The sequence below is a fragment of the Pseudorasbora parva genome, chromosome 15, assembly GCF_024679245.1.
Source record: "Pseudorasbora parva isolate DD20220531a chromosome 15, ASM2467924v1, whole genome shotgun sequence".
Classification (NCBI taxonomy): Eukaryota; Metazoa; Chordata; class Actinopteri; order Cypriniformes; family Gobionidae; genus Pseudorasbora; species Pseudorasbora parva.
Window position 1 is genome coordinate 42,618,052 of NC_090186.1, and position 14,300 is coordinate 42,632,351.

General features: G+C 37.1%; 1 protein-coding gene across 7 annotated transcripts in view; it reads left to right on the top strand.

The window, feature by feature from the left end:
- gphnb (gephyrin b) overlaps positions 1-14,300 on the top strand; it is a 113,751-nt gene that overhangs the window by 83,688 nt on the left and 15,763 nt on the right. For all 7 annotated transcript variants that reach the window (XR_010898137.1, XM_067418209.1, XM_067418211.1 and 4 more), the window contains 3 exons: positions 4,039-4,081; positions 11,176-11,313; positions 13,759-13,851. Coding sequence is in view for 6 of the 7 variants with exons in the window: in XM_067418209.1 (XP_067274310.1) it covers positions 4,039-4,081; positions 11,176-11,313; positions 13,759-13,851 (274 nt within the window). In the remaining variant the exon portion in view is untranslated. The remainder of the gene's footprint in view (positions 1-4,038; positions 4,082-11,175; positions 11,314-13,758; positions 13,852-14,300) is intronic.

The window sequence follows — 14,300 nt, forward strand, 5'->3', positions numbered from 1 at the left end:
TTTTTGCCAAAAAGGTTCTATATGTGATTCTGGATGACATGGACCTTGAGATTTAAACCTCATCTGAAACCTGAATAAATAAGCTTTCTATTGATGTATGGTTTGTTAGGATAGGACAATATTTGGCAGAGATACTATTTGACAATCTGGAATCTGAGGGTGCAAAAAAATCGAAATATTGAGAAAATCTCTTTTAAAGTTGTCCAAATGCATATTACTACTACTAATAATACATTAGATATGATCTTTACTTAAAGGTGCACTATGTAGCAGAGGTGTGGACTCGAGTCATGTGACTTGGACTCGAGTCAGACTCGAGTCATGAATTTGATGACTTTGGACTCGACTCGACAAAATGTACAAAGACTTGCAACTCGACTTGGACTTTAACATCAATGACTCGTGACTTCACTTGGACTTGAGCCTTATGACTCGAGAAGACTTGTTACTTTTTGGCAATTTTTCTTTCACACGGCCGCGCTGCTCTCAGTGAAAAAAAGCTGCACCTGTATGCATTTAGAGAGCACGCGCTGCCAGCACGAGTCACGACATCCAATCACTGTAGTCCCACGTTGGTTTGATTCGACAGTATCCATAGCTACCAAGTCCGCGTATAACACGTGACTTATTTGGGCTTCTTTTTTTGGCAAGTCGCGGTAAAAAATCTCGAGTTGCGGGTCGCGGTTTTTTGGGCTTATTTAAAAAAATGTGGTTGCTTGTTAGGAAAATATGACAAGCAACTTCGTTTCTTTACATTTATGGTCGCTGTTTTGTCCAAATACATTGCCTGACACTGTCTTCTCACAGCTAATAGACATAGTGCAACGATACAAGTGCTGTATTCATTCGTCCTCATACATCCCGCCTCCTTCCCCTCATTGAAGAAAAATTGCGTTCAACGTGCAGGCATGTGATGTGATGTTATAAATGTAATGATAGTTCGTAGACGTAAATAGACGAATACATTTTATTATTATTTTTTACAAACAATGCAACCAGCAGAGATATACAGAGATGGAGAGGAAACAGGAGGTAAGCCACCTAATTTAATTTTAAAAGTATTTTTTTTATAATGTAGGCTATTTATTATGACTATTATTATTTGGCTATTATAAAAATAAATAATAAAAAAAGTATAGGCTACTAATAATAACAGTAGGTATGGTTCAAATGTATATTATTATAAACATATCTCTATATTGCAGCGCTCTCAGTGTTTTCCAGGGCACCAACTCCCAATCATAGACTGTAAAAATAGTGCATAATAATCCTAAATAGTAGCTATGTGACATTAGTAATTTTCAACACTCTTTAGGGCAGATTGCACATTGAGATGCAGGGCTTATCCTTTTTACGGTTTATAGTGTGCATGTTCACCACTGCTCCTTATATGTGTGCAATAACTCCGACTGGAGTTACCATAATCCTTCACGTCACTTTTTCTCTTTTTCCATCTCCAAACCGCTTCTGTTCACAGTCTTTATTGCAATTTGAAGAATTTTGTAAAATCCCGTCTGTATTTGCTTTTTAAACTCCACGAGATTTCAATTTAATATGTTGCAGGCACATTTATTGATACATTATTAATCATAAATTATACTGATGATAATAAATAATATAATAATATTGGGCTTGTTTTGGGCCCCCCACCCCTCTGTATTCTTCATACCTGAGAATAATATGAAACAGATGTCAGAAAATCTATAGCCTCACATGTTGTATTTGAACTCTTTACTCATATCAATGTTGTTGTGTCAATATTCATTGTCTATTATACACTACGGTATACAATTATATTTCAGTTTCAGTGTATGCAATATTAAGAATATTTTCACTGCTTCAAAAGTCATAAGAAAGCCCTTTCCCTCCAGAAACTGAAGTCATATGCTTTGCCATGGCAAGCTGGCATAAAAAGTATAGCAAAACAAAATAATTGAATAAATTAAATTATTAAAGTAAACCAAATGAAACCAAAAATAAGCTAAACAATATTCCCATAATGGCCCTAAGTTTGGGCTAAAAGGACCCATGTCTATTTGAAAGTTGAACTGTTTTGCAATATGAGGTCAACACAATACAGGACTGAAGCCGCTGTGCATTGTTCTAGTGCTATATGCTGTTGAAATACAAGCATTTTCTGTGAAAATTTACATTTTCTGTTTTTTTTTTTACTGTATTTGCTTAATGTCATTGTATAAAAAGAGGTTTAAATAAATACAAATCTTACAGACATACATAATTTGTATAATTTTTATTTTTGTGGTAAGATGACTTGAAGTGACTCGAAACTAAAATGGTAGGACTTTGGACTCGACTTGAGACTTGTTGGCTTTGACTTCTGACTCGACTCGAGACTTGCCTCATCTTTGACTCGACTTGACTCGGGACTCGAGGGCAAAGACTTGAGACTTACTTGTGACTTGCATAACAATGACTTTGTCCCACCTCTGCTATGTAGTATTTTTGCAGTAAAATATCCAAAAACCACTAGACCAGTGTTATATATTTTGTTCAGTTGAGTACCTACAATATCCCAGATGTTTCCAACTATTTGTACATTTTGTTAAAATTGCTATTTTAACCAATGACCGGGATGTTTCTGGTCATTGGTATGAGGTAACACAGCTCTGTTTATCATATTAGATACATTTAAGTGTGTTTAAATGATGTTATGGCGTTACTCTGTGCGTTCGCTCGGCGCTGCTGTGACATGTTCACACTGCTAAGAGTAAAGCGCTTCTGCAGAATAAAACCGAGGGTAGCGCAGATATGAGGTGATTGACAGGCGACTCGCTCAAACGCTATGCTGAAACGTCCCGGTCCTCAGTTAAAATAGCAATTTTCTCACAATTTGCAAAAAAGTTGGAAACATTTGGGATATTATAAGTACTCAACTGAACAAAATATATAACACTGGCCGAGTGGTTTTTGGATATTTTACTGCAAAAATACTACATAGTGCACCTGTAATGATATCTGCACTACATGCTGGTTCTGTTCTGTTTACCCTATAGTGGGGTTTATCCCTGCTCTTATCTATGCTGGGCTGCATTGATACACAGGGAGTTCTTCCCCAGAACCGAACCACACCGCCAATCCAAACTATATGCTAATAGTCAATCAATCATCTTTGACGATGGTGGTCCTGACAGAACATATAAATTCATACCCATTGGCCACCTCGTAAAAATACATACGAATTGGTCGTGAGATAGCGTTGGAGTTTACATATTTTTATCATGGGAATATGGCAGTTTCAGTCTTTTTAAAATCAGATGAAGCTGTATGTTATTACGTCTCTGATATTTCTTCTGAATCTCACTAACGTTCAAAAGTTTGGGGTCAGAATGATATTTTTTTTCATCTTTTGATGTGTTTTATTCACCAAGAATGCATTAAATTGATCAAAAGGGACAGTAACTGTTTTATAATTTTACAAAAATATTTTTATTCTAAATAATTAAGATTAATTTATTTGTAAGGGGACAATGCATTTTTCTAAAAACACATGAACAAACATGAGTAAAAAAGCCAGAATTAGCCAAAAGGCTATTTTTCATAATTGCTGTTTGGTTTCCACAAAAACATTTTTGAACACTGATAATCATCATAAATGTTTCTTGAGCATCATATCCTCATGAGAATGATTAGTGAAGGATCATGTGAGACTGGAGTAATGATGATAAATTCCGCTTTGATCATAGGAATATATTAAACTTTACTATAGATTCACATGGAAACCAGTAACTTTACATGTTAAAAATATTTCAGAATTTTGACTGTATTTTTGATCAAATGCATGCAGCTTTGGTGAGACTTCTTTCAAAAACCTCTTACGACCCCAAACATTTAAACGGTGACATAGCTCTCTGTCTGTTTCTCCTCATTACATCCCATAATTCTCACCTCCATGTTTGTGTCCGAGCTCCATAATGACTGACAGCAGCATGACATCGCTACTGTTATACTTATCTCATAAACGCTCCATAAAAACACAGATTTTAAACAAGAATTTCCTCCCTTCTTTTCTTTCTTCAGGTGCAGTCACGATGCAGCAGCAAGGAAAATATCTTACGAGCAAGTAGGTTTCAAATGTACTTTTGCATGTGAATGATTATGAAATATTCAGTATCACTGTGTGCTTTTGGAGTCTCTGGAAGTGTTTTAGTCATCAAGCCTGATAAATATGCCGATATTTTGTTCATTTGGTCTAATTAGTATCACAAGACTTTTGACAGCATAAAGTCTGGTGCATATTTTTTCTTAATGTGTGAACAAATGATAATAATGAAATAAACAGAGAATCAATCAAGAGAAGCCAGCATATAAAAATCATTTTTTATTTTTATTTTGTTTTATTTTACAGTAACTAACAAGCGATTGTCCAGTCAGTTGTCACATTTTAAAAACTCTAAACACAATTAGCACAGCATCGGTCTTTGGTGGCCATAACATTCACACATTTCATGTCGTTTTCACACATTATACAACAAGTTAAATACAGAATTAAAGTGTTTCTTCAGCGATTAACATATGGCTTTGTATCAGTAGAAACCCTGGAGTATATTCAAATGATCGTGCTCCCCCCTCTTATATCCCCCTGACATGAGAGATTTATGCATTTTATTTCTGGAAAAATTCCTCTCGTGACGCAAATTGACGATATTTGCGTCACGAGAGGAATGTTTGCCCAGAGGCTAAAGACTACAGCCAGCAGAGGGAGCCATTTCTGCATGTTTTCAACTCGTGCATGGGGAATGGAGATCACACTCACAGCTCAGCTCAGCTACAGGCATTAATTTAAACGGATGCTAAGCAATGTAAGTGTTTTAACTTCTCAAATTAATTTCTATGAAAGTTAAGCTTCCAAAGGCAAGAACTGAAAACGCGTTGTGAATGTATGCCGCGAATGTGGTCGCGATTACCTCAGCTCTCATCACGAGAGCTCATCAACTCATTTATGACGTTAAATGTAATCTGACTCCTAATCTGAGTCTGCTGTGAGACTCACTCGGCAACTCGATCGTTATATTGAACAGACACGTTCAGTATTTAATTGTACTTTCTGAACTAAGTCACATTAATCCAGTAGCGGTAGCTTTGGGAATGGCCTCACAGGGCAGCGAAGCATTCTGGGAATTGTAGTCTTTCATCCCCATGAGACAAAAATACATTTTCTGTCTTTTCTGAGTCTAGAAAGCACCAAATTCAAAAATAATTTCACATTTCTATTACATTAATGACCCAGTTTAAATACAGATTCATCTTACCAGCGCTGAAGTACCCCTTTAAATACAGAATTGATTATAAAATGTTAGTTCTAACTTTCAGAGCACTACATGGTCAGACCCCCCAATATATCACAGACCTGCTGTCACCGTACTCTTCCGCTCGCACTCTTCGTTCCTCAGGCCAAAATTTCCTGAGTGTCCTCAAAACTCGTCTCAAAACTTGGGGAGACCGGTCGTTTCAGGCAATTGCCCCTAAATGATGGATTGAATACCCCGCGTAGCGTGTGGCAGAATGTGTTGATTATTTTAAAAAGCAGCTAAAGACACTTTTATTTAGACAAGCTGTTTTTAGGTAATTTTGGTCTTGATTTTTTTGGTGTTTTACATTTTTTACAATCACTTTGACAATTTTTTCAATACTTTTAACAAATTTCCTAAACCCTTAACGCAGTTAGCACAACATGTGTAGGCTATACCATTAACAAATGTATTATTGCTTTGACACAAAATGCATATACACTCAAAAAAATGATACGTTGGATTTACTTAACTTTTTTATGTCAGCAGGTTTTACGTAATTGGGTGATGTTGAATTTAATTAACATTGTTTATTTCGGTAAACGTAATTTTTTTACGTAAAATTAATTCAATGCCATTTAGTTAAATCAGGTTAACATTCTTACTTTTGTCCAAAACTATTAAGCTTTATTACTCTGAAATTAATATAAAAAAAAACAAAACAAGTAATCCAGTTTAATAGATGATTTTTATTTATTGAAATGCTATTTTTTACAACATTTATAAAACCTTTTACATTACACGATTGTATTGGCTAGATGGTTTTGTTACATCCATGGCATGCCCAAAGTCATTATTATAAATAAAACAACTTTAATAGTTATTAGCAGATCCTTACCCCAAGCACATGCTCTACACTTCACCACAATGGTAACGTCCAAAAACACTAACATAACACACACTTTTAAATACCAACATAATAAAACATTAAACATTAGGAAGTCTCTCTATTTTCTCATCTAGTTAGAAATGCATAAAATATCACTTTATTTAGACATTTACTCTCCGAATTCAGCCCCTTTGCAAAGCATGATGGGAAGTGAAAGTCCTGTTTGTTTGGGTTACTTGATTGAATCATGTTATCTCAAAATAAAACCATCAAGTTATGTCAAAGAGTAACGGTTTTATGTCAGTTTAACATAAATCAATTACATTAGAACCAGAAACCTGATATAATGGTGTTAAATCAAGATAAACTACTTAAATAAAGTGAACAGCCTCATAAGTTAATTTTTTTTGAGTGTAGTTAACACAAATGTAAAACCCTTGAACTTCTTTTACACACAAGCTCAACCATTTACCAATGCTTTAACACTGTGTGTCAGAACAGATAACAGCATGTTCTAAACCTAACCTTATAGGCTAAAGTCAAAGTGAACAGCTGTGTAATTGCAATATTATCCTGTTTGACACTGTGAAGCTGCTTTGATCTAGCCTGACAAGCCTGACCCACATCAAGATGTTTGGTCTGGAAACTCACCATTGACAGCTCAATCTGAGGGGCGGATAAACGGTTGTCTTTCAAACTCCCTCTGCATGCGATAGGATAGCGCTACACCAACCAGAGCAACGAAGGTGAAACAGAGCTTGTTGATAAATTAAACATTCGCCGTATCCGGTCGGCAAAACTCCGAACACATCTTCCCTTTTTAAGAATGACTTCCGTGCCGTTCTTTTCTCAGAGAAAAGCTTAACTCCAAGTCTTCCAGAGTCGCGGTCAGAGCTGATTCAAAAGACCGCCGCCGTTCGCCAGCTTCTGTGTTTACTAGAAGCACGCAAGCGCAACTCGGCCGCCGTCATTATGGCCCCGCCCACCGACTCTATACACGATGTGATTGGCCCGACCAGAGTTTGGCGTTTACATCTCAGTCGTGTATTGAGAGTTGCTAGACGACACTCGCGGCAGATTAGATTTGCTGCCGCTAGGGTGCGTCGTGATTTCTAGGCTAGCTTTGACACAATCGTGATTGTAAAAGCAATATATAAATAAAGTTGATTGATTGATTAAATCTAACCTTATAGGCTAAAGTCAAAGTGAACAGCTGTTCATATTGTAAATTTGAAATACAAATATATATCCCTTGTATTTCATTCCATTGGTACTGAGAAACAGCTGATCGAAGTTGTGCAAAAATATAAATCACAACAGATTCCCGTATTGGAATTGTTCAGGTGTTGATGTTCTTTCATGCAAATAGTATACAGTAAAAGAGGGCCTATTTGGCTGATCTTGTGTCGGGAAAAAAACAACATAACACAAAGAAAGTAAGAAAAATACCTGCATGAGGAAGAGGTCTGTGTAAAGATTTTGTGAAATTTCATCTGGTGTTAGTGTTTTTATGACATTGTGCTATGATTGACTAAATGTTCCTGTCGGAAGAGCAGGCATAGTGTATTGTGTTAGTGTATTTTTATTGTATTTTAAAAATTAGTGTTGGAGTTTAATTTATGATGTGGGTTGTGAGCATGAAATTAACCGTTTTGACAATTGCGTGTTGTTGGGTTAAGAGTTTAGGAAAATTCTTAAAAGTATTGAAAAAATTGTCATAGTGATTGTTAAAACTGTAAAGTGTTAAATGTTATGTACTTGTAAAGCACTTTGTGATTGTATCTGTGATAGGTGCTATATAAATAAAGGTTACTTAAAATATCCAAAAACCACTAGGGTTATATATAAGCTGAACACTTATATATTTTGTTCAGTTGAGTACCTACAATATCCCAAATGTTTCCAACTATTTGTAAATTGTGAGAAAATTGCTATTTTAACTAAGGACCGGGACGTGTCAGTATAGCGTCTGAGGGAGTCGCCTGTCAATCGCGTCATATCTGCGCTACCCTCGGTTTCGGGTTTTATATGGCAGGAGCGCTTTACTCTTAGCAGTGTGAACAAGTGAACGCACGGAGTTACGTCATAACATAATTTTTAACACACTTAAATGCATCTAATATGATAAACAGAGCTGCATTACCTCATAATCATAACCGGAAGAGCGGATCAGTGCAGGCGCCCGGCGAATGTGTCCCGTCCCGTCATAATAAAAGTCCCGGTGTTCACGAGGCGGGTGTTTGTTTAACAATCACTCCAGTGGACGTGATCAGCTCCACAACACTCGGTCCTGCTCTGCTTTAGACTACAGTAACTTTAATAACCGCATCCATGAACATGATTTCTGCCCGTGTCCTATTTTCCACCGGCTGTGAGGTGAAGACCACATGTCCCAAGATGCTCCGCTCACACTTTGCGTCATCAAACTACGCCTTTGTTTTGAATAGGCGCCCTCCAGTGGACGGAAAGCTGCATAGTGCACCTTTAAGTGAACACATTTCCACAAGCTATACCTCCCAACAAAATTATGGATAGTTTTTGTAGCATTTACGCATTTAAGCCCACAACATCCCACAATAGCAAAAACAATATTCCAAACCTTAGATACAGTATAAAAGCCCCTGCTTCACCAATGATATCAGTTAAAAAAACAATATATGCCCTGATAATAATCAAACAATTGAGTAATTGACACACAGCTGAATCCAGTCTGGCTTAGACTCAGTGACCTTTTTTTTTATTCTATTAAATTGACACTTATACAGTAAAAGGAGGACTTTGAGGAGTGATGTTTTTGGAAACAGAAAAAGACAAACACTGAGAGAGGCAGTGAGAGGTGCAGGATCCATACCAAGCAGTTTTATCCCCGGTTGGATAATATCAGATGTGATGTTGATGAAAACATGTGGCCTAACCCTGAAGATCGCAGGGATTAGATACAGTCATTTTGTTTTTTATTTTTGTTCCGAATGCTCTTGTGTGTTTCATGCATAGTTTGTTCACTGTAAGCAATACTGTAAAACTTTTTCTGTTCTATCATACCGTGTTTCGACTGTACCTCCTGTAGTAAAGAGTAAAGGGGAAAAAATGATTCGCTTTTTACTGTAATGGCTTTGATTGTGAACATTACTGTACATGTGAACATAGAGTTTCAACCAAGAAATTAAGTGTAAAAATGGCGGACTGCATGTTTTGCATGCTAATACCTGTAAAACTGAAACATAAAAGTCTATGCAGTTTTCGTAATGTTAACAATAGCCAGTATTTTGAATCCTGGTGTACTTTGACTGCATGTACCTTGTGAAGTGAAAAGAAGTGTTATTCTTTGGCCAAATGTGTTTTGTAAGTGTGAGTCTGTTAAAGCTGCACTTGGCTACTTTTGCTCTCGGGGTCCCTCTACAGTTTGGAAAAAATAATGTCCTCAACTACTGTCGTAAGCTCTGTCCTCCTACATCAGGGGATGCCATCGCACGTGCATTTGTTGACATGACAACCCTGATAGCCCTGAACTAGTGATGAACGGGTCGTCCCATAACCCGCGGACTCCGTATGTCTTTTTAATGGTCGCGGGTGCGTGGCGGGTTGTAAAAATATATCCAGTGGTGCGGCGCGGGCCAAATAACTTCATAAAAGCGTCCCGCGGGTCGGTGCAGCACTAACAGTTCCCCTGAACACTGCAGGAGGAGTTCACATGCAGGTGTTCTTCTGGCGGCGCGTGTGAAATGTCTTCATCCCAGGTACAGTCAGTGGCATATGTTTCAGCATATCATATGAATATAATTTCATGAGTTTTATTTTTTTCAAATGCTAAATAATCACGATGCTCACGTTTACAAGCCACCGTCATTATAGTAGCCTATTGGTTAGCGTTTTCCAGAATCTATATGATACTTCAGTTCAATGTTTGAGTGGTAGCTCACCGTAACAAGCAGGACAGCATCGGTCGGGCACGCCTCCTTCAGCTCACGCCGACGAGCAAACGCTGGTCACATGTTGATCCTCGTCCTGCCTTTAATCCCATCACTTTTTCGTTTCCTCTTATTGCTTTCCTCCAACAAAACCTTTTCTTTCTTATTTGTCTCTGCTGTGTCGGACATGACTATATTATCCGACGAACAAAGTTGGGCTCGCACGTTCGAATGTAAGGAAGTGTGTGTGTTGGTGGAAGTGACGTATATGCCGTAAAGCTGTCGAATTTTGTAGTTCTTTTTGTTCTCGTGTTACTACCCGAAACCCGAAGTTTAAAAGTACGATTAAAAACGATACAGACCCCATCAGGCTATGGCAGACGTGTCAGTCAACCTATTGTAAGTCGATTTATCATCACAAGAGTCTTAAAAATATATTATGAAGGTTGAAAAGTTACCTAGTGCTGCTTTAAGAGTTTAGAATAAGTATCTGAAGGAAGTATCTAAGCGCTTTTTAGCAATTGAAAAAAAACTATATTCAAATTGTTATTATTATTATTAATATTATTATTATTGGGGTTAAGGCTATTTGCAAATAGCAAAAAAAGTGTTTAGTTTTTTTTTTGCAACTTTTGCAATTAGTCTTTAATTAATATTTGCAATTAATGGCAAGTTCTGTTTGCAGCTCAATGTATTTTAGTAAAATGTGAGTTGTAAATAAAACAAAAACTTTTTCATTGCATTTTACAAGAACAGTTTTTCTACTTCAAAACTTAATGTTACTTGAATTTTTTGTAAAAAGTTACTTGCAATTTCTGAGTGAAAGTTGTTTGTACGACTTTACAATCATATTTAGTGTTTTTATTTATATTTATTAGGCTATTTGCATTTAGATACTGTAGATCAAATAGATTTGATTAAAAAGATAGATAGGTTAAATAGGCTGTAAATATTATTTAAAAGAAACATTCATTGAGTTTGTGTTTTCTGTCTGTTATTCATATAATTTCTGCATCAATACAGCCTCTCTATGTAGATATCAGCATCAGAAACTGAGAGCCCACATCAGTCGCGCATTATTTGTGTATATATGATGTGTTTAGGATTGTGTGTGTGTGTGTGTTTGAAGGTCATAGTGCGGTGGACATCACCAAAGTGGCTCGGAGACACCGCATGTCTCCATTTCCTCTCACCTCTATGGATAAAGCCTTCATCACTGTGCTGGAGATGACCGCAGTTCTGAGCACTGAGATCATAAACTACAGAGGTAAACACACACACACACATTTCAGACCATCTGCTCAGGTTCTTGTGATGGATTAATGTCTTTCTCACATTAACAAAAAAATACCAAAAACACCACCATAGTATTATATCTGATACGTCACTGTACTAAAGTGTAGCAGAGTATCTCTTTATTTAAACTCTGTGTGTGTGTGTGTGTGTGTGTGTGTGTGTGTGTGTGTGTGTGTGTGTGTGTGTGTGTGTGTGTGTGTGTGTGTGTGTGTGTGTGTTTGTGTGTGCACGTGTGTTCCTTGTTTGGCAATGCTTGTGAGGGCACAAATGTGTGCGCGTGCATGTGTGTCTGAGTGCGTGTGTGTGTGTGTGTGTGTGTTTGTGTGTCTGAGTGCGTGTGCGTGTGCGTCTGAGTGCGTGCGTGTGTGTGCGTCTGAGTGCGTGCGTGTGTGTGCGTCTGAGTGCGTGCGTGTGTGCGTCTGAGTGTGTGCGTGTGTGTGCGTCTGAGTGCGTGCGTGTGTGTGCGTCTGAGTGCGTGCGTGTGTGTGCATCTGAGTGCGTGCGTGTGTGTGTGTCTGAGTGCGTGTGTTTGTGTATGTAAGGTTAACAGTAATATTATATTATATTATAAATTATACAGTGTGCTGAGATGATCAAATGCATTTAGAGATTAAATTTGTGTTTAAAAACAAAAAACAAAAACATTTGTTGTTTAACGGCAAGTTCCCTCACTAAATACACTGAAAAACTGTAATAGATGTATTTTAAAGGTGCTATATGTAAGTTTTTCACTTTACTAAAGCATAAAAACAGCATCATATGTTTACTAAATTCACCTTCTTGTTTCTCAGAAAATCAACGCTACAGTCTTGGCTGTTCAGCTTAGCGAATGAGTCAATGCACAAGAATAATACAAAAACAGCCAGCAAAGTCATGAAAACGTTACAGATTGAAGGCTGTTTTAATTTTCCGTCATCGTACCCGAGTGTTCTTGGGTGAATATTTTAATATTAGACTGACATGAGCAGATTGAAATAAAGAAAGAGACCACAGGATTGATGTTCAAAGCGGTATGCACGCGCTGCTATGTTTATGGTTTGAATTATGAATAGACAAATATATCTGCAGAAATAGACAGATACCTCATTTACACACAGGATCAGAACGCACGTGATAGCTTTCAGCCAGCTATAGTTCTCTCGCTGTAGAAGTGTAAAAAAAAATTGTGTGTGTGTATTGTTTGTTTGTATTTTGTATTATGTTTTTGATCAATGTATTTGTATGTGGGCACGAGAGTCCAAGACTAATGTCCCCATTGGGGAAAATAAAGTTTATAGCTAGTGCTAATTCTCAACTCATGTCCCTGGTTGGGCTTTTCTAAATACTTTCTAAAAACATGTACTTATGTTATACATATGGGCTTTTATTGTCAACTGGACTCGCTCCTGTTGTGTCCTCAAGCTGGCAACCCGCGTGAGCGTCGAATCCAACGACGATCTCCAATATTTTGAATTTAGACTGCAGTACCATTTTTAACCACTAGCTGTAAATCCTACACACCGCATCTTTAAGTAATTTAAAAGTGAAATAGGTGCAGGTGTTAAGGTAATCGGTGTTAAAGGTGCAGACTTTTCACTGTAAAAAATTATTGTTGGTTTAACTTAAAAAAGTAAGTAACCTGGTTGCCTTAAAATTTTGAGTTTATTGAAATAAAAATTTTGAGTTGATACAATGAAGGAAATTAGTTTAATAAATAGAAACTTAAAATATTGTATCTGAACCACATAAAAATGGTAATAAATCATGAAAATAGCACTATTTGGCATGTTTCACTGCATCATCAGAAATAAACCACACACAATTACCCAATATGCTTACAAAATGTATTTGAATAAAGGTTGTCGATTCTCAAACATCTTCATTGTATTAACTCAAATTTTTAATTTCAATGAACTCAAAATTTTAAGGCAACCAGGAAACTTGTTTTCGAAATAATTTTTACAGTGTGGAAGTAAAAACCATAAACAGAAATTCCCATAATTCTCTACGTGGCACTACATTTGATGGTTTTTTTTTTTAAAACATTTATTGCTCTCTGAAAAACTCTTAATTGCAGCATTGTCCAATCAATTATTATGCTAGAATGACACAATGACACAATAAAATGTATAATTGACAGTTTTCCCATGCAAATGAGAATGAATTTCCCTGCATTGCTGTGTTCATTTCATTGTCTCCCTAATTTCATGTTTCCATCTGGTCGATTAAAATGACAAGACGGACTTTTGACAGCATAAAGTCTGGTGTATATTTTGTCTTCGTGTGAATGAATGACTATAATGGAACAAAACAGAAATCAAGAGAAGCCAGCATCTAAAATGCACTAAATAAAATAAAAAGTACATTTATTATGATTATGTTTTGCATGCATATTATCTGCAGAGAAGCACAGTTCATCTTGTTCTCTGTGTTGTAGACGGCATGGGTCGAGTTCTGGCTCAGGACGTTTATGCCAAAGACAACCTGCCTCCGTTCCCAGCCTCCGTTAAAGATGGCTACGCTGTAAGAGGTGAGAGCCCACGTGACTGGATGAGCCAATCGTCTGACAGGCCTGGTTAACTCACGCACTAGTGCTCGCGTCAGGACTGCACATCGAAAGCATTTCTCACATCTGCTAGAGAGCGGCGCTTCAAACGTCTCTCAGAGGAAAAGCGTCAAATGCTTCATTCATTTCTTATGGTCTTTGTGCTGGATGGGATTTTCCCTCTTAAAAATGTCACAACAGGAACTTGTGCTGCGTAGACTTAAGCATTTGGGTATTGGGTTAATTGCATATTTATGAGCTCATGAGAAGTGTATAAACACGTTCGTCTGTTGGGTGAAACTCGAGGTAAGGCCATGTTATGGCAGCTGTCTTGCTTTAGGAAGATCAAGAGTTGATATTCAGTTACTGTAAAATCAATTCTGACCCTATTAGTTTCCTGGTAATTCGTTTCGTGACCCTATTAGTTTCCTTAG